Genomic DNA, 12938 nt, shown 5'->3' with positions numbered 1-12938 from the left:
CATACATATACAAATACATGTGCGAAGAAATATAATGAAAATTATATATAAAATATAATAGCTTTTGCATCAGCAGCAGAAGCAGCAACAGCACCAACAACAGCAAACATACAACATGTATTGGCGAAGAGAATGGATAGGAAATGGGATTTTTGATCGGTACAGATTTTATTAAAAGCCAGAACTTGAGTCTCTATCTCTCTTTTTTGATCCGTTCAAGCTCTGACATTGGAGCCATTCAAGCTTCTTTATAAGCGTATGCTGGTAATCTGGTTGAACTGCATGACGTGCCGTGAGTTCGAAAAATGAGTATGTCTGTATTCGCCACATCTACATGTATTTTGGAATAAAATGCTGAGTTCAACGTATAGCTTCTGGTGGTAAAAAGAGAAAAAGAGAGAGAGAGCGAGATGAGTCTGTTTGAGCGCAGTGGTTGGTTGATCAAAGTTTCGTGCAGCTATATGGCATGCAATACATGCTTTGACACAAGCTTTAAATTTTATTTTGTAAATGTTTGAAAGAATTGCTGCAAGCGGATCACCTTGCGTCGCGATTTGTCTCGTAATTCATTCATTCGTACAGTGCGCTTTTTTTTCTATCTGCTATATCCTATTTTTTATATTTTGGCCGCAATAACAAAGAGCTGCTTGCACTAAGGCAAGTAAAGCATATATTTTATGCAAAAACCGCCCCGAATAAGCAATGTACCTACTCACAAAGTCGTTCTATATAGAACATTTATTTGTTTTTGCCTCTGTTTGCTCAGTCTTCTTTTTTTCATTTTGTTCACGCACATGTGCGATGGTATTCGAGTCAGGCACTTTTGTTTCGAATTTCAATGGCGAAAAAAAGTCAGCTGTCATGCTAAATCATTTTGCGTTGTTGGTATTATGATACATTCATACACATGCACCGAATTAAAATGCTCACACTATTATCGTAACGCTCTCAGACATAGCATTAGCAATAGCAGCCAGCTTACAAGAAAACCCAACTCCGAGAATCGATTCGGAAGCCTAACGCCGCTGACGAACCGAATTTCGAGAGAGAGAGAGAGAGCGCGCAATTCAACCGAATGTAACAAGCACATTCATATTGCTCATCTAACCAATTGTGATACATTAGAACGATAACATTTTCTTAAATAGAAGTACAAATTACGCCATCTTTATAAGTACATTAAATATAAAATTACCATACATTTTCGCCATGCCGCTTGATTCACTTATACTGAATATGCCACAGTCGGTGGAGTATCGAATAGTCGTTGGCGCTTCGCAAAACATTAAAATCGATGTAGATAAAGATAAAATATAAATGTGTTCTGGGTAGGTGTTGCAACATAAGAACGTAATATATATAAATAAAAAATACCATTTTTGAATGAGTGAAATCAAAATTTAAGAAGAAGCGGCAAGAACGAAAACACGTGGCAAGGCACAAATGTAATCAGTAAAATACAGTCAAGAGTACGAATCACAAATGAACTACTAAAAAGAGATAAAACGAAATCAAATGAAACAACACACACCACAAAATATTCGAAGAGGTGAATGTGTTCGCGTAAAAGAGACAGACAAAATGAAGAGAGAAAAAGCATCAAATCAGAAGGGGGAATTGTGACAAAAAAAATATGAAGAACATTTATCTGCAAGGCGAATGTGTTAAAGGCACTGAACAGCATGTTTATCACACGTTTTTTTTTCTCTCGCCGCTTTGTGTGCATTCATTTTTATCATCGTTATTTCCGTTCTTTGCTTGGCTGGTTTCATTTTTATTATGCATTAAATACATGTTTGAGTGCATGTATTGTATGCAAGATTCAACTTGACTGTAAATATTGCTCTGTTCCTTTTTCGGTCGTTTTATCGTTCGCATTCGTTTCTCTTTTTTTTTATTCGATTTTCAGTTTTGAAAAGTAGTCTCGCACACACTCCCGAGAGCACTTACTAGCTTCGAGATATTGAATCTCCCAAACATTTTTATATGGATTCGTTTGTCACATACAAGTTTACAGTGTTTCTTGTTGCTGCTCAGCAAACTATTTTACACAAAGAAAGCGAAGCGCCTGGACCAAAAATAAAAAAATCGACGAAGCTCCGAACTTTAACTTTTCCACCCAACTTTTCATATATATTTTGCAAAAATGTATATCCTAATGAGATAATAAGATTTTTTTCGCTCTTCTTCACTTTCAACGATCGAGTCCAAAATGTTCTCTCGTTTCTTTTTTTCAACAACAACCGAAAAAAAAATTGATGGCATCTTAAATGGTAAATGTCTTTCCGTATTGTCTCGTTCTCACAGTTTGTAATGAACAAAAATTTATTTGCAATGATTTCGCGTGGTTTTTTATTTAACATTCAAGTGAATTTTCATTTTATGAAAAATGGCAAATGACTGGATAGAAATGTACAGCAAGTCGCGTACTCACAATTTATATCTTTGTGCGTGGTAATCTAATCACATCCGTTTTTGTCTATTCATTTTCGTTTCACACACACACACACACACACACACACACACACACACATTTTTCGACACTCACTCGATATTTGAAATGCTTCGAATGAAACTTAAATCATATACTTCACAGCTACCATTGAGAGTTACCATTGTAAAAGCTTCTCCCACGCTGCCTGGCTCTTATACAAAGTTTACTTTTAAAACTAAAGGGTGTATTTGAAGTATAGAAAAAAAAAGACTCATGTCTGCTTATAAAAAACGAGAGAATTCGTTGTTTAATCAATTGTGCTCGAACTATTGAAAAGTGATTTCAGTTCGAAAATGGAAAATGTCATTTTCGTTCAAACGAGAAATCGGATGTTGAACAGTTGCAATCAGTGAAAATTTATTAACGAGTAATAATGTTGTCGGGAAAACAATACGTATGTTTTATAAACATGAAAATGCAAACGAAGTTTTCGAATTATGTCGAATTTTATCGACACAAACTGAGTCCCAAATTATCAGGTGTGCAATATTCATTGTCCTACATCCAAACGTAAAGCATATCTGCGGATGAAAATTGTGAAATATGTCAGCCATTGCACACTCTCCGTAATCATAACACATACACATATGAGCATTTTGCACTTGTCGGATGTGCGAGAGAGAAAAGTGTGAGCACACAGCAGTAAATGCCAAGCTTCTCATTAATAAGAAGAACATGGACAAGAGTTAGCCATAAACTTGGAGGATGCTTCACGAAAATAATATAAACGGAATTATGCTTTCTAATACGTACGTTAAGCTTAGATCAGCTGCAATCAGAACAATTACCATTTTCTACTCGTTGAATGTCAAAGATAGACTATGAATATTGAATATTTTGGATGGAACATGGCCACTAAAAACTTTCGAATCTATACTGTTGTTATTTTGAATCATTTTTTTTAATGATAAGGAGCGTTTGGATTTTTCATTTCGTTTTGTTCGTTCTATCTATCTCAATTTGATTTGTGTTCTGTGTGAATTGTGTATTCACGACGACGATTTGGTAAGGATTCAAAGAATCGAGCGAATTTTTCCGATTACACGAATTCTCACTGAACTTTTTGGGGCGAATGAGTTTTTGATATATGTGTTAGAAAAAAAAGTTTGGCAAATGCGATTCATCAGCTACTGCTAATTCAATTGGATGAACATGTGCGTTTGATAACTGCTTTTTTCAGAGATCAAAATGCGTTGATAGATCCATTAACGCAAACGAAATAAGCGTCTTTCGTCTTATTGTTGGCCGTCAGTGCATGTGTTTTTATGTATTATGTGAAACCTTCCAAGCGACACAGTTCAATTAATTGCCAAAGGAACACAGTCCATGGACTACATAGTTGACCGCCAAAAGCACATGCTGCCTATACCATTGACATTGAACATTGTCTCTGTTTTGTTTTTTAATCTCCACATTATATTTTATGTTCTATCATTTCATTTCGACGAAAGTAATTTTAATTTTGTCGTTTTTTTTCTACATTTACAATTAATTAATATTTTCTTCTTTAGTAAAAATTAATTTCTTTTATATTGATTTTGTTTCTTTATTTATTTATTTATTTTTTTCATTTTATTTTCGGTATATTTTCGTTTTTCGATCCATTGCCATTGGTTGGAATTGGGAACATGGTGTGCAGAGCCAAGATGCTGGTACAAAAACCTTGGATTTGTTAGAACATCAAGGCGGTAAGCATATTATATTTTTTTCATTAATTTTGCGATCGAATCCACTCATTTCGGAATGTTTTTTGGTAATTGCCGAAATTGTAAGTTTTTGCAAAAACATCTGACGCCATTTCTATGTAATGAATCCATTTAATCCATAAGAAGTGAATGTTGAATGTGGTGTTGGTGATGGTTTTCGTTTTCTTCTTTTGAGCTTGATGTGAAATGACCAAACCTTATGCGAGACAAACATCGTTTTTTTTTTGTTCGTATCCACTGAAGTAAAGAGAAAACTTTTCGTTTTTCAGTTTCAAAATCCACTCCTTGCATGCGTGTTTTGTGTTTCGATTTAATTCGATTCGACTCATACGTCTGTGCTTTGTGTCTTTCAACGACTTTTCGGTTTGGCATTTTAATACTCTTTTGTGTATAGTGTGTTGGCACACACCATTTGTGCTGTGTCCTATGCTCCTTAAAATGATGATGGCACCGCAACGAAAAAAAGAAAAGAGCAAGAAGTTTAGATTTATTAATGACAGGAAAATGGGTTAAGAAGAGAGGTGGTGTGTTATGATGAATATGGTGAGCAAATTGTTCGAGCATTTGTTAAGAGAAGAATGTATCACATCTAATCTCGAAACAGCATGTGGGCAACTGTAGATTTAGAACAAACGAACAAGATGAACAAAATCAACCCACAAAAATTACCAACTAATTTTTTTAATCAGATAAATTGTTTCTATCGGTTTTGGGATAAATCATGAATTGGTTGTTATATTTTTTTTTAATGGGAACAAATCTGATGCAAGTATCCCTAAAATAGATAGGCCAAGTTACTCTAGCATGAAAAAATGAGGAAGGTTCATAAAAAATCCCCTTCTTCCATTTTTGCCAGAAAAAAGTTAGATTAATTTTAATGGAATCAATATCGATTAGGCTTGGGCGTTAGAATGTATTGTTCTTATCGATTTTTAATTGATTCGTTCGTCTCGTTCACAGATCACAGATAATTCATTCTTTTTTAATGTTGCAATTGACTCCTTAGAGATAGATGGTGCATTGTTGTCGATTTTCTAATGAATGAAGTAGGCTTTTTATTTATCATACAGTCAGGTTGGAAAATCAAGCCACAATTAGGGAATCAATATTAAAAACAATACTTTGACATACAAACAATCAAACACAAAAACTATTCTTTCAAAAGAAAAAAGCAAATTTTAATTGAAATTCCTAATATTTTTCAATTAGTTTTTTTACAACAATATTTCGTTTGAAATTTTCAAAATATGTCTGTGAGATTGAATTCGGGATTACAAAAAGTGGATACTCAAAAAACGCAACATAAATTGTATTCATGACATTTATGTTGAATTTTTAAGAATCCATTTATTTGTAATTCAGAATTTATTCTCCTGCATACACACATTTATTTACTTCCTAGTTATAAATTTGTCCAAAGAATAGTCGTAAGGAAAAAATAATAATTTGGTGTGGTATTTAATTTTACTGGTTACTGCAAATGGTAACAATGAAAAATATTAGGTACGAGTAGATAATAATCCAAGTAGTAATTTGAAAATGTTCTTGAATTGTTTCCAAAATATCAAGTCGGAACTTTTTGACAGACGGCATAAGCTCCCACATATATACAAACCCATTGCACATGCAAAATTGTGTTATATGGTGTAAAAAAAATTATGTTTTTGGTCGTCGATTTAATCCGCATTTTATAATATTTAGAGTACTGAGGTTGGAATGCGCACGATCGTCATGTTGGATGAGCAAGGAGGTAAGGGAAACAGTTGTATTTGTAGCAAATGGTGTAATGAGAAAGCATTTTCGACTGTAACATTTTATTTCATTCGTTATACTGTTGTTTTTTTTTCCTTTGCGTTCACATGTTAGTACTGCTGTTCGGTTTTAATTCTGGTTTTTTTGTTTTAGTTCACTTTATCCCCCATTTTTGTTGGTTATTTTATTTTGCAGAAATATATAGATATATGTATATATACAAAAAATGAACGAACGCGATAAAAAAAAGGCCGAATATCGTTGAATCATATAGTATATACGAATTTTCATCTAAACAATGTTGTAATTTGACCACACAAATTCAATATTTTATGTCTGATATTGTTTTTTTGCCTGTTTTCCTCGAAAACCTAAATCTACGAAAACATTTCGCAGACAACCACATCCTCTCATTTCACATAGAATCAAAACATTTCCCAAACATATTTGTGTGCAACCGTTCTTTTGCACACCGAAAAATGTCCTTTTTGTATGTATTTGTGTGTGTTTGTGTGTTATTTTCTTGGTAAATTTAAATTTATAAACCGACGCTACGACGAACGAAGCAGATGGACAGACAAAGAGAGAAGGGAATGGTTTCGCCAAAAACACCAAATAACAATGAATATAAATGCGTTGCGAATGTGAAATTGGGAGAGCAAAAAACATGGATCACAATGACACGAAGGAATGAAATTAATTTTTTTTATTATTTTCATTCATTTCTCTCTCTCTCTCTCTGCCGTCAATTTTCAATTTTTTTTGTCAATTGATCCTTCTCTCTCTCTCTCTCTCTCTCTCTCTCTCTCTCTGTCCTTCTGTGTGTTAAAAATGCGTAAAATACAATAAATTGAACACGCAATTCAATTGAAACCAATATGTCAAGGCGTTGATCTATGTTGCTGTCCACAAATTCGTCGAAAAAAAATGTTGTGTGCGTTATTGTACTTCGTTTTTTTTTTGTTTTACATAATTCGTGCACATCAATATGTGCCAATCGTTGCGTGCGTGCCTTTTTTTTATTTTCGTTCGATATGCAATATTCAGTTGTCAATATTTTTCATTGGTTTATCCATAGATCATCCGTACACATCATAATTACATAAAGCGTTAAAGGTTTTGAGTGTTACTTTTATTTTTATATCATTCGTCTGTTCGTTTCTAGTCGAATGTTCATTTCACGTGAAACATTTAAAAGTATATTGATTCACGAACGAAATAAATTAAAATAAAATATTAAAATGCAGACAAATGAAAAAAAGCTCTTGATGCAATAAAATGTGTACATAGTTCTAAAGTGCCACGAACCATTAGCGATACATCAAATGAAGGTCCTGAACTAATTTCAACTAACGCACCTATTTTAACTAACGCACCTATTTTTATATGCATAGAAGAACGAAAGCTAAGTGCATTTTTTTTTTGTTAAAAGAAATTGAAACATCACAAAACCATAATTTTCTGACATTCACCAACAGTAAAGCGTTGAATTCAAACGCATTTCATGCAAAAACGTTAGAAAATGATAAGGTCGGCGTACACTATATGCGAAGCTCTTGAAAAAAATCTACAGTATTTGATATTTCGAGAATAGCATTTCGAACATTTATATTGTTTTGTACATTTCAAAGTGGTGATTTAAACAATAAAATTGGATAGAAATATTCAATTATTATCATTGGGTGGTCATATGACATATCGATCTGATGCCAGTTATGTTTCATCAATCCAAATATGTTTCTCACAAAATATGCAAAAGCATGCTTGTATGAATGCATTCATACCTAAACACTTGCTTTGATAATGATGTATCACGCTTGGTATTTCTTCCACAAAAGCATTTCATATTCGAATCATAATCTGTGACCAAATTTTAGTTTCAAAGCACTTTCTTAGAACATCATGAGCCATCAGAATAATGATAATAAACGGTAATAAATGAGAGACACAGACGATTATACAAATGATAATTGATCAAGCATACAACGGTATAATTTCATTGAATTGCATTTCAGAGAATGTGGGCGGAATAGAAAAGGCGGAATTGTCGACACAATATAATCAGATATTAAGCTCATTTATTTGTATCTGCATACATTTTGAATGTCCGAAAATAAAATTGAGTTATATTGAATCGAAACTTCATCGTACCGCTTTATTAAATTGTAGAAATGTTCTAGTAGAAATTCTCGGATATTCATTTGATTCTTTTCATACAAATACACAATTTTGTAATAGTAAATCTGATGATTTTTATTTTTATTTTATGATTTTTATGACATTTTGGACATCTACACTTTTCAAATGCTGCAACATGTTTTGTTTATATTATTATAATATTATTTTTTTATTTTGAATTAAATCAAAACAATCATTTTCGGAATGATATTATAACGTGCTCGGCACACTTCTAATTTATATCGAAAATTACCGTTTGATATATGGGTAATTCATATTGGCATCAATTTGAGCCAAATGGGCATACAAAGATCATATGTTAATGATATTAGAAAAAAATACCGACAATTATATACATTAAGCACACATCACAAACACATTCCATAACTCATTTGATAAAGAATTGCTTCTTCTTCAGCTACAAGATTCATTCATTGCGCTCCATAAATCTTTACTCATGTATTTAATATGTTGAATGTTGAATTTAATTGAACTCACATTTTGTAAATTAGTGCATGCTATTGTATATTCAATCACTTTTGTTCATTGAGCTTGATTTCTATCTGATAGACGAACATTCTAGCTAAATCAAATAATTAAATAAAACTCATATATATATATATATATATGTATATTTCATAGACGCATGTCTCATTTTCAGTGGCATAATTAGTGATATTGGTGGGTTGCGTTTTGTTTAAAAACAAAAAATAAAACAAATGTGGCACTGTAATTTTGTACAAACACTATGGTATATTCAGCAATCACTGCATTAAGTATATTTCATTGTTTCTACAATTGGATTACAATAAAACAAACCGTTAGAGTTACTATAATTAGTAACAGTAATAATAACTACAAATATGACATTTACACGATTCATTTGATAGCATTTAATTCAAATATTGAGCTCAATAATTTATAGACATACTCACAGTAAACTTCTTTTGATATATTTGGGAACTCTGGTGGTGATTTTTCGATATTTTGTCGTTTTTTTTTTTTCATTTATTTGATTAACCTGTATTACGCGTTTATAGCTGCGTTTTTGAATATTTTGACATTCACATAAATGGAGAATTTTTTGACCTTGGACTTTATTATAAAAATATTATTAAAATCAATTTAGAAGCCCCTTGGCTTATTTTCAAGTCTTAAAATTATTCAGTTTATTACTAATTTTATCTCGCGGTATAGCCTGACAATCCACAAATAAATGAATGACCGGTTAATGTTTTGTATTTTCGTCAGCTTTTTTGTGCCTTTGTTTTTGTAAACCACACATATACACACCATCCATATCATAACGGAATGAAGTGAAATGAAAGACTTTTACCTACAATTTAAGTGCGTACTTAAATTTACACAATATAAATTGAAACATTTCTTGATTGAAGTTTGTCCACATTTCATACTTTGTTCTATGTTTGATTCTAAATTGATTGTAAAAGTCTCCCATTCGTTCGTGAAAATTCATAAAGTTAGTTTCTGCTATATTTACGGTTACAATTTTTTGCGTTCTAGATTTTTCTTGATTTGATATTTGTTTGTTCTGGTAATCCATAATTTACGTCTCTCTTTTTTTTTGTATTTCTCTGCTCACCTGTTTATGCTTCATCGAATGCAATATGATGGATTTGCTTGATGCTGTTTGGACGTAAACACGAAAAATTACAAAACAATAGAGCAATTGGATCGCGTGGAAGAGGGTATGGACCAAATAAATGCAGATATGCGTGAAGCTGAAAAAAACTTAAGCGGCATGGAGAAATGCTGTGGCATTTGTGTGCTTCCCTGCAAAAAGTACGTATATCGTTTTTCTATTCAATTGTTTACAGTTAGAAAACACAGAAAAACGAAAAAAAAAAAATACAACAAATATTGTAAACTTTAGTCGTGCCACAATCAATCCTTCCTTTTCTTTCTTATCTCTTCTGTTATCGTTTTTTTTTGTGTCTTTATTTATTTCTTTAAAATCTTGAGTTGTATTTTATTTAATTTATTTTAATCACTACAACAAACCACTATATATATTTTCACATTGTATTTATATGAGATTTACAGGTAAAACTGTAAATAGAGTTATTTGAAGCATCGTTTTCATATAGGCAAAGAACAATAATAAAATTGAAATTAAAGAGAGAAAAAGGGCGAACAGAAGAGAATGGAGAACGTATTATTAAACTTTGAAGTCTTTTCACATGAAGTTTTACATTGCAAATGAATCGTTTGTAAGCTGTACGCAGAAACAGTGCAACCACCAAAACTAACTTAGTTACAACTTTAATGAGTTAATTCAGACATGGAAGACTGTACAATCGAAATAAATTCGCTTGAGCTTTTTTAAACTATTTTTATGAACAACTCTTTCTAGAGTCATGTTCACGACTTTGTCACATCCAATTGATGAAAAAAGGCAGCATACGCTGTAAATCGTATTGAGAATGTCAATATCTCACACACATACCATCGAAATTGGTAGCTGGATTGCGTTCTTTTTTGTCGCTTTTCCCTTTTGTCAAGAATAAAAATTAAACGAAACTACACAACTAAAAAGTGCAACTCAACAAACTTTTTAGAAGGCAATATTTGTGTGTTTTGGGCGTGAAGATTATATAAAAACAGGTGAAACTAACACATTTTCGATATTCAACGTTGTCAAGAACGATAACTTTAGAAGGATAATTTATTTGTGGTAAATAAACGCGCCATTCACATTTAACTATGAATGGAAAGTTTTATAAGCTACATTTCATTTTTTTTTCTGCTTCGTCTTCTGTCATACCTTCCCTTTTTGATGGTTCAAAGTACAGTCAGACATAAAAATAAAGAAAGTATGTGAGAAGGAAAGACAGAGAAGGCGGGACAGTGGAATATCGAGCAACGAGTAAAACGTCGAGAGAACAAAAAAAAGCATGAAGCAAACGAGAAAATTGGAAACGAACGAAAATCAAAAGGCTATCAATTTTGTTTGGTGCTCGTTGGCATCAAGAAGTGTGGTACGAATATTAAATGACATTGTTTGTAAGTGTAGTGCAAGTGAAAAGACGTTGAAAGACACGCATACACATATACAAACACACAATGTGACTTTCAAATAATGTGAAGAGAGATCAATAATCCTCCAGTCCACCAAAACCTCATTTTTCCCTATGTGAAAGATGATAAATTGATATATTTTTTTTTTCAATTACAATAACATTAACATTCATTTTGTTCAATCGATTTTTTTTTCTTCTCTCGTTTTTATTATGATTTCGATCTCGTATGGTTTGGTCCATTGATGTTGTCCATAATTGTCGTTAATATATTGTTGGTTTATTACATTTTTCATTCTTTACAATACGTGAATTTAATATCGTTTATATTTTCCGTAATTCACTGTATACTTTTCTGTTTGATCATGTCCTTGCACCGAAAACTGAATGAAATATCTGATGTCATGTCCAAAAGCATACGTTATGTGTGTGATTCATTGTTGATTGTTAATCAGATTGGTTTAACCGAACAAAAAGAGCAAGCGGTAATCATTTTTTTTGGTTTGGTTTGGTTTGGTTTGGTGAGATAAGCTGAGGATGTGCGAGCTTGGTTTATTACGGTTTGGAAAATGATCGCCATAATAAAGCAATGTGGCAATCACATTATTTATGAAACCGATTTTTCGCCATCGTTGCAGTTTCTCTCACAAAATCTAATCACCAAAATCGCAGCCATAAATCAAATATATGCTTTTGGGCATGGAATCAGCAAATAATTGTGTCATCAATTAAATTTTTATTAAAACTTAAATTGAACAATTATGATTAATTTGATATGGTTGTGCAATGTTCATATATTGTTTTTTTTTTAAAAGGTTTTTGTTGGATTTTTTTGTCTACAAAATAATACAATATACAATTATACATACAAGCCAATACATACTAAACCTGAAACACTCCTCTGACCAAGATTCGATCCTTTTAGGATAAGTGGGACATCAACATACAAAACTTTTTATTCATCTACCTACACAATAAAGCACAACATTTTAACTCATTTCCACACGAGAGAGAATAAAACACACGTTAACACATTTGCTAACAACATGATTTGGATAACAACTTGAACAGAGCAAAAAAAAAAATCAAAATATTTCAGACAAATTAACATAGAACACAATTTGATACACTACAACGAGATTACCTTTGCGAGATGAGAATATCAACACACAGGAATTCAAAATAAAAAAAATGAACAGAAAAAAAAAAAACTATCAGAACATTTAGATAACCGAAACAAAAGAAAAATAACATTCGAATAGAAGTATTTAGTCACAATAAACTAAAACTGCGAAATAAGCACGTTCTATCGTATATACTTTCGCAAGAAGAAAAAGGTTAGGTGGGCTACATTATTATTATGATTTTAATAAAAAACTGTTTCTATATGCTTTGATCTATATCTATCCTTTATCTATCTCTTAAATTTTTTATCACTATTCTACTATATTCTATGCTATACCCTTAACTTTATACTTACCCTTAAATTGCGTTCATTTGCAAAATATATTTCCTATGTATTACGCTTGATTTTACATTTCCATTTATGTTGCACACAATTTGGCATATTATTTGAGAGAACGGCAGAAAAATCATATTGACTACCCGAAACTATAAATTGAAATTAGGAACATTTCATAAAAGTTACTATCAAATATGGAATTCAATTTATTACATATTAAAAAAAACTTAACACATTACATAATACACAGACACACACATTCACACACACACACACACACACACACACACACACACACACACACACAC

At 31.9% G+C, this 12938-nt stretch overlaps 1 protein-coding gene across 3 annotated transcripts in view; it reads left to right on the top strand.

Annotated features, from left to right (window-relative positions):
* Window positions 1–12938, top strand: part of LOC116338426 (synaptosomal-associated protein 25-like) — a 30565-nt gene that overhangs the window by 9600 nt on the left and 8027 nt on the right. For 2 of the 3 annotated variants that reach the window (XM_031763672.1, XM_031763662.1), the window contains exons 4-5: window positions 4134–4182; window positions 9816–9933. In XM_031763672.1, coding sequence (XP_031619532.1) covers window positions 4134–4182; window positions 9816–9933 — 167 coding nt within the window. Of the gene's footprint in view, window positions 1–4133; window positions 4183–5901; window positions 5951–9815; window positions 9934–12938 lie in introns of all 3 variants that reach the window. The other variant, XM_031763680.1, reaches the window with a different exon arrangement.

This window comes from Contarinia nasturtii, unplaced genomic scaffold (assembly GCF_009176525.2).
Source record: "Contarinia nasturtii isolate CC-2019 unplaced genomic scaffold, AAFC_CNas_1.1 Cnas_scaffold_78, whole genome shotgun sequence".
Classification (NCBI taxonomy): Eukaryota; Metazoa; Arthropoda; class Insecta; order Diptera; family Cecidomyiidae; genus Contarinia; species Contarinia nasturtii.
This window is presented reverse-complemented; position numbering and strand designations above follow the sequence as displayed.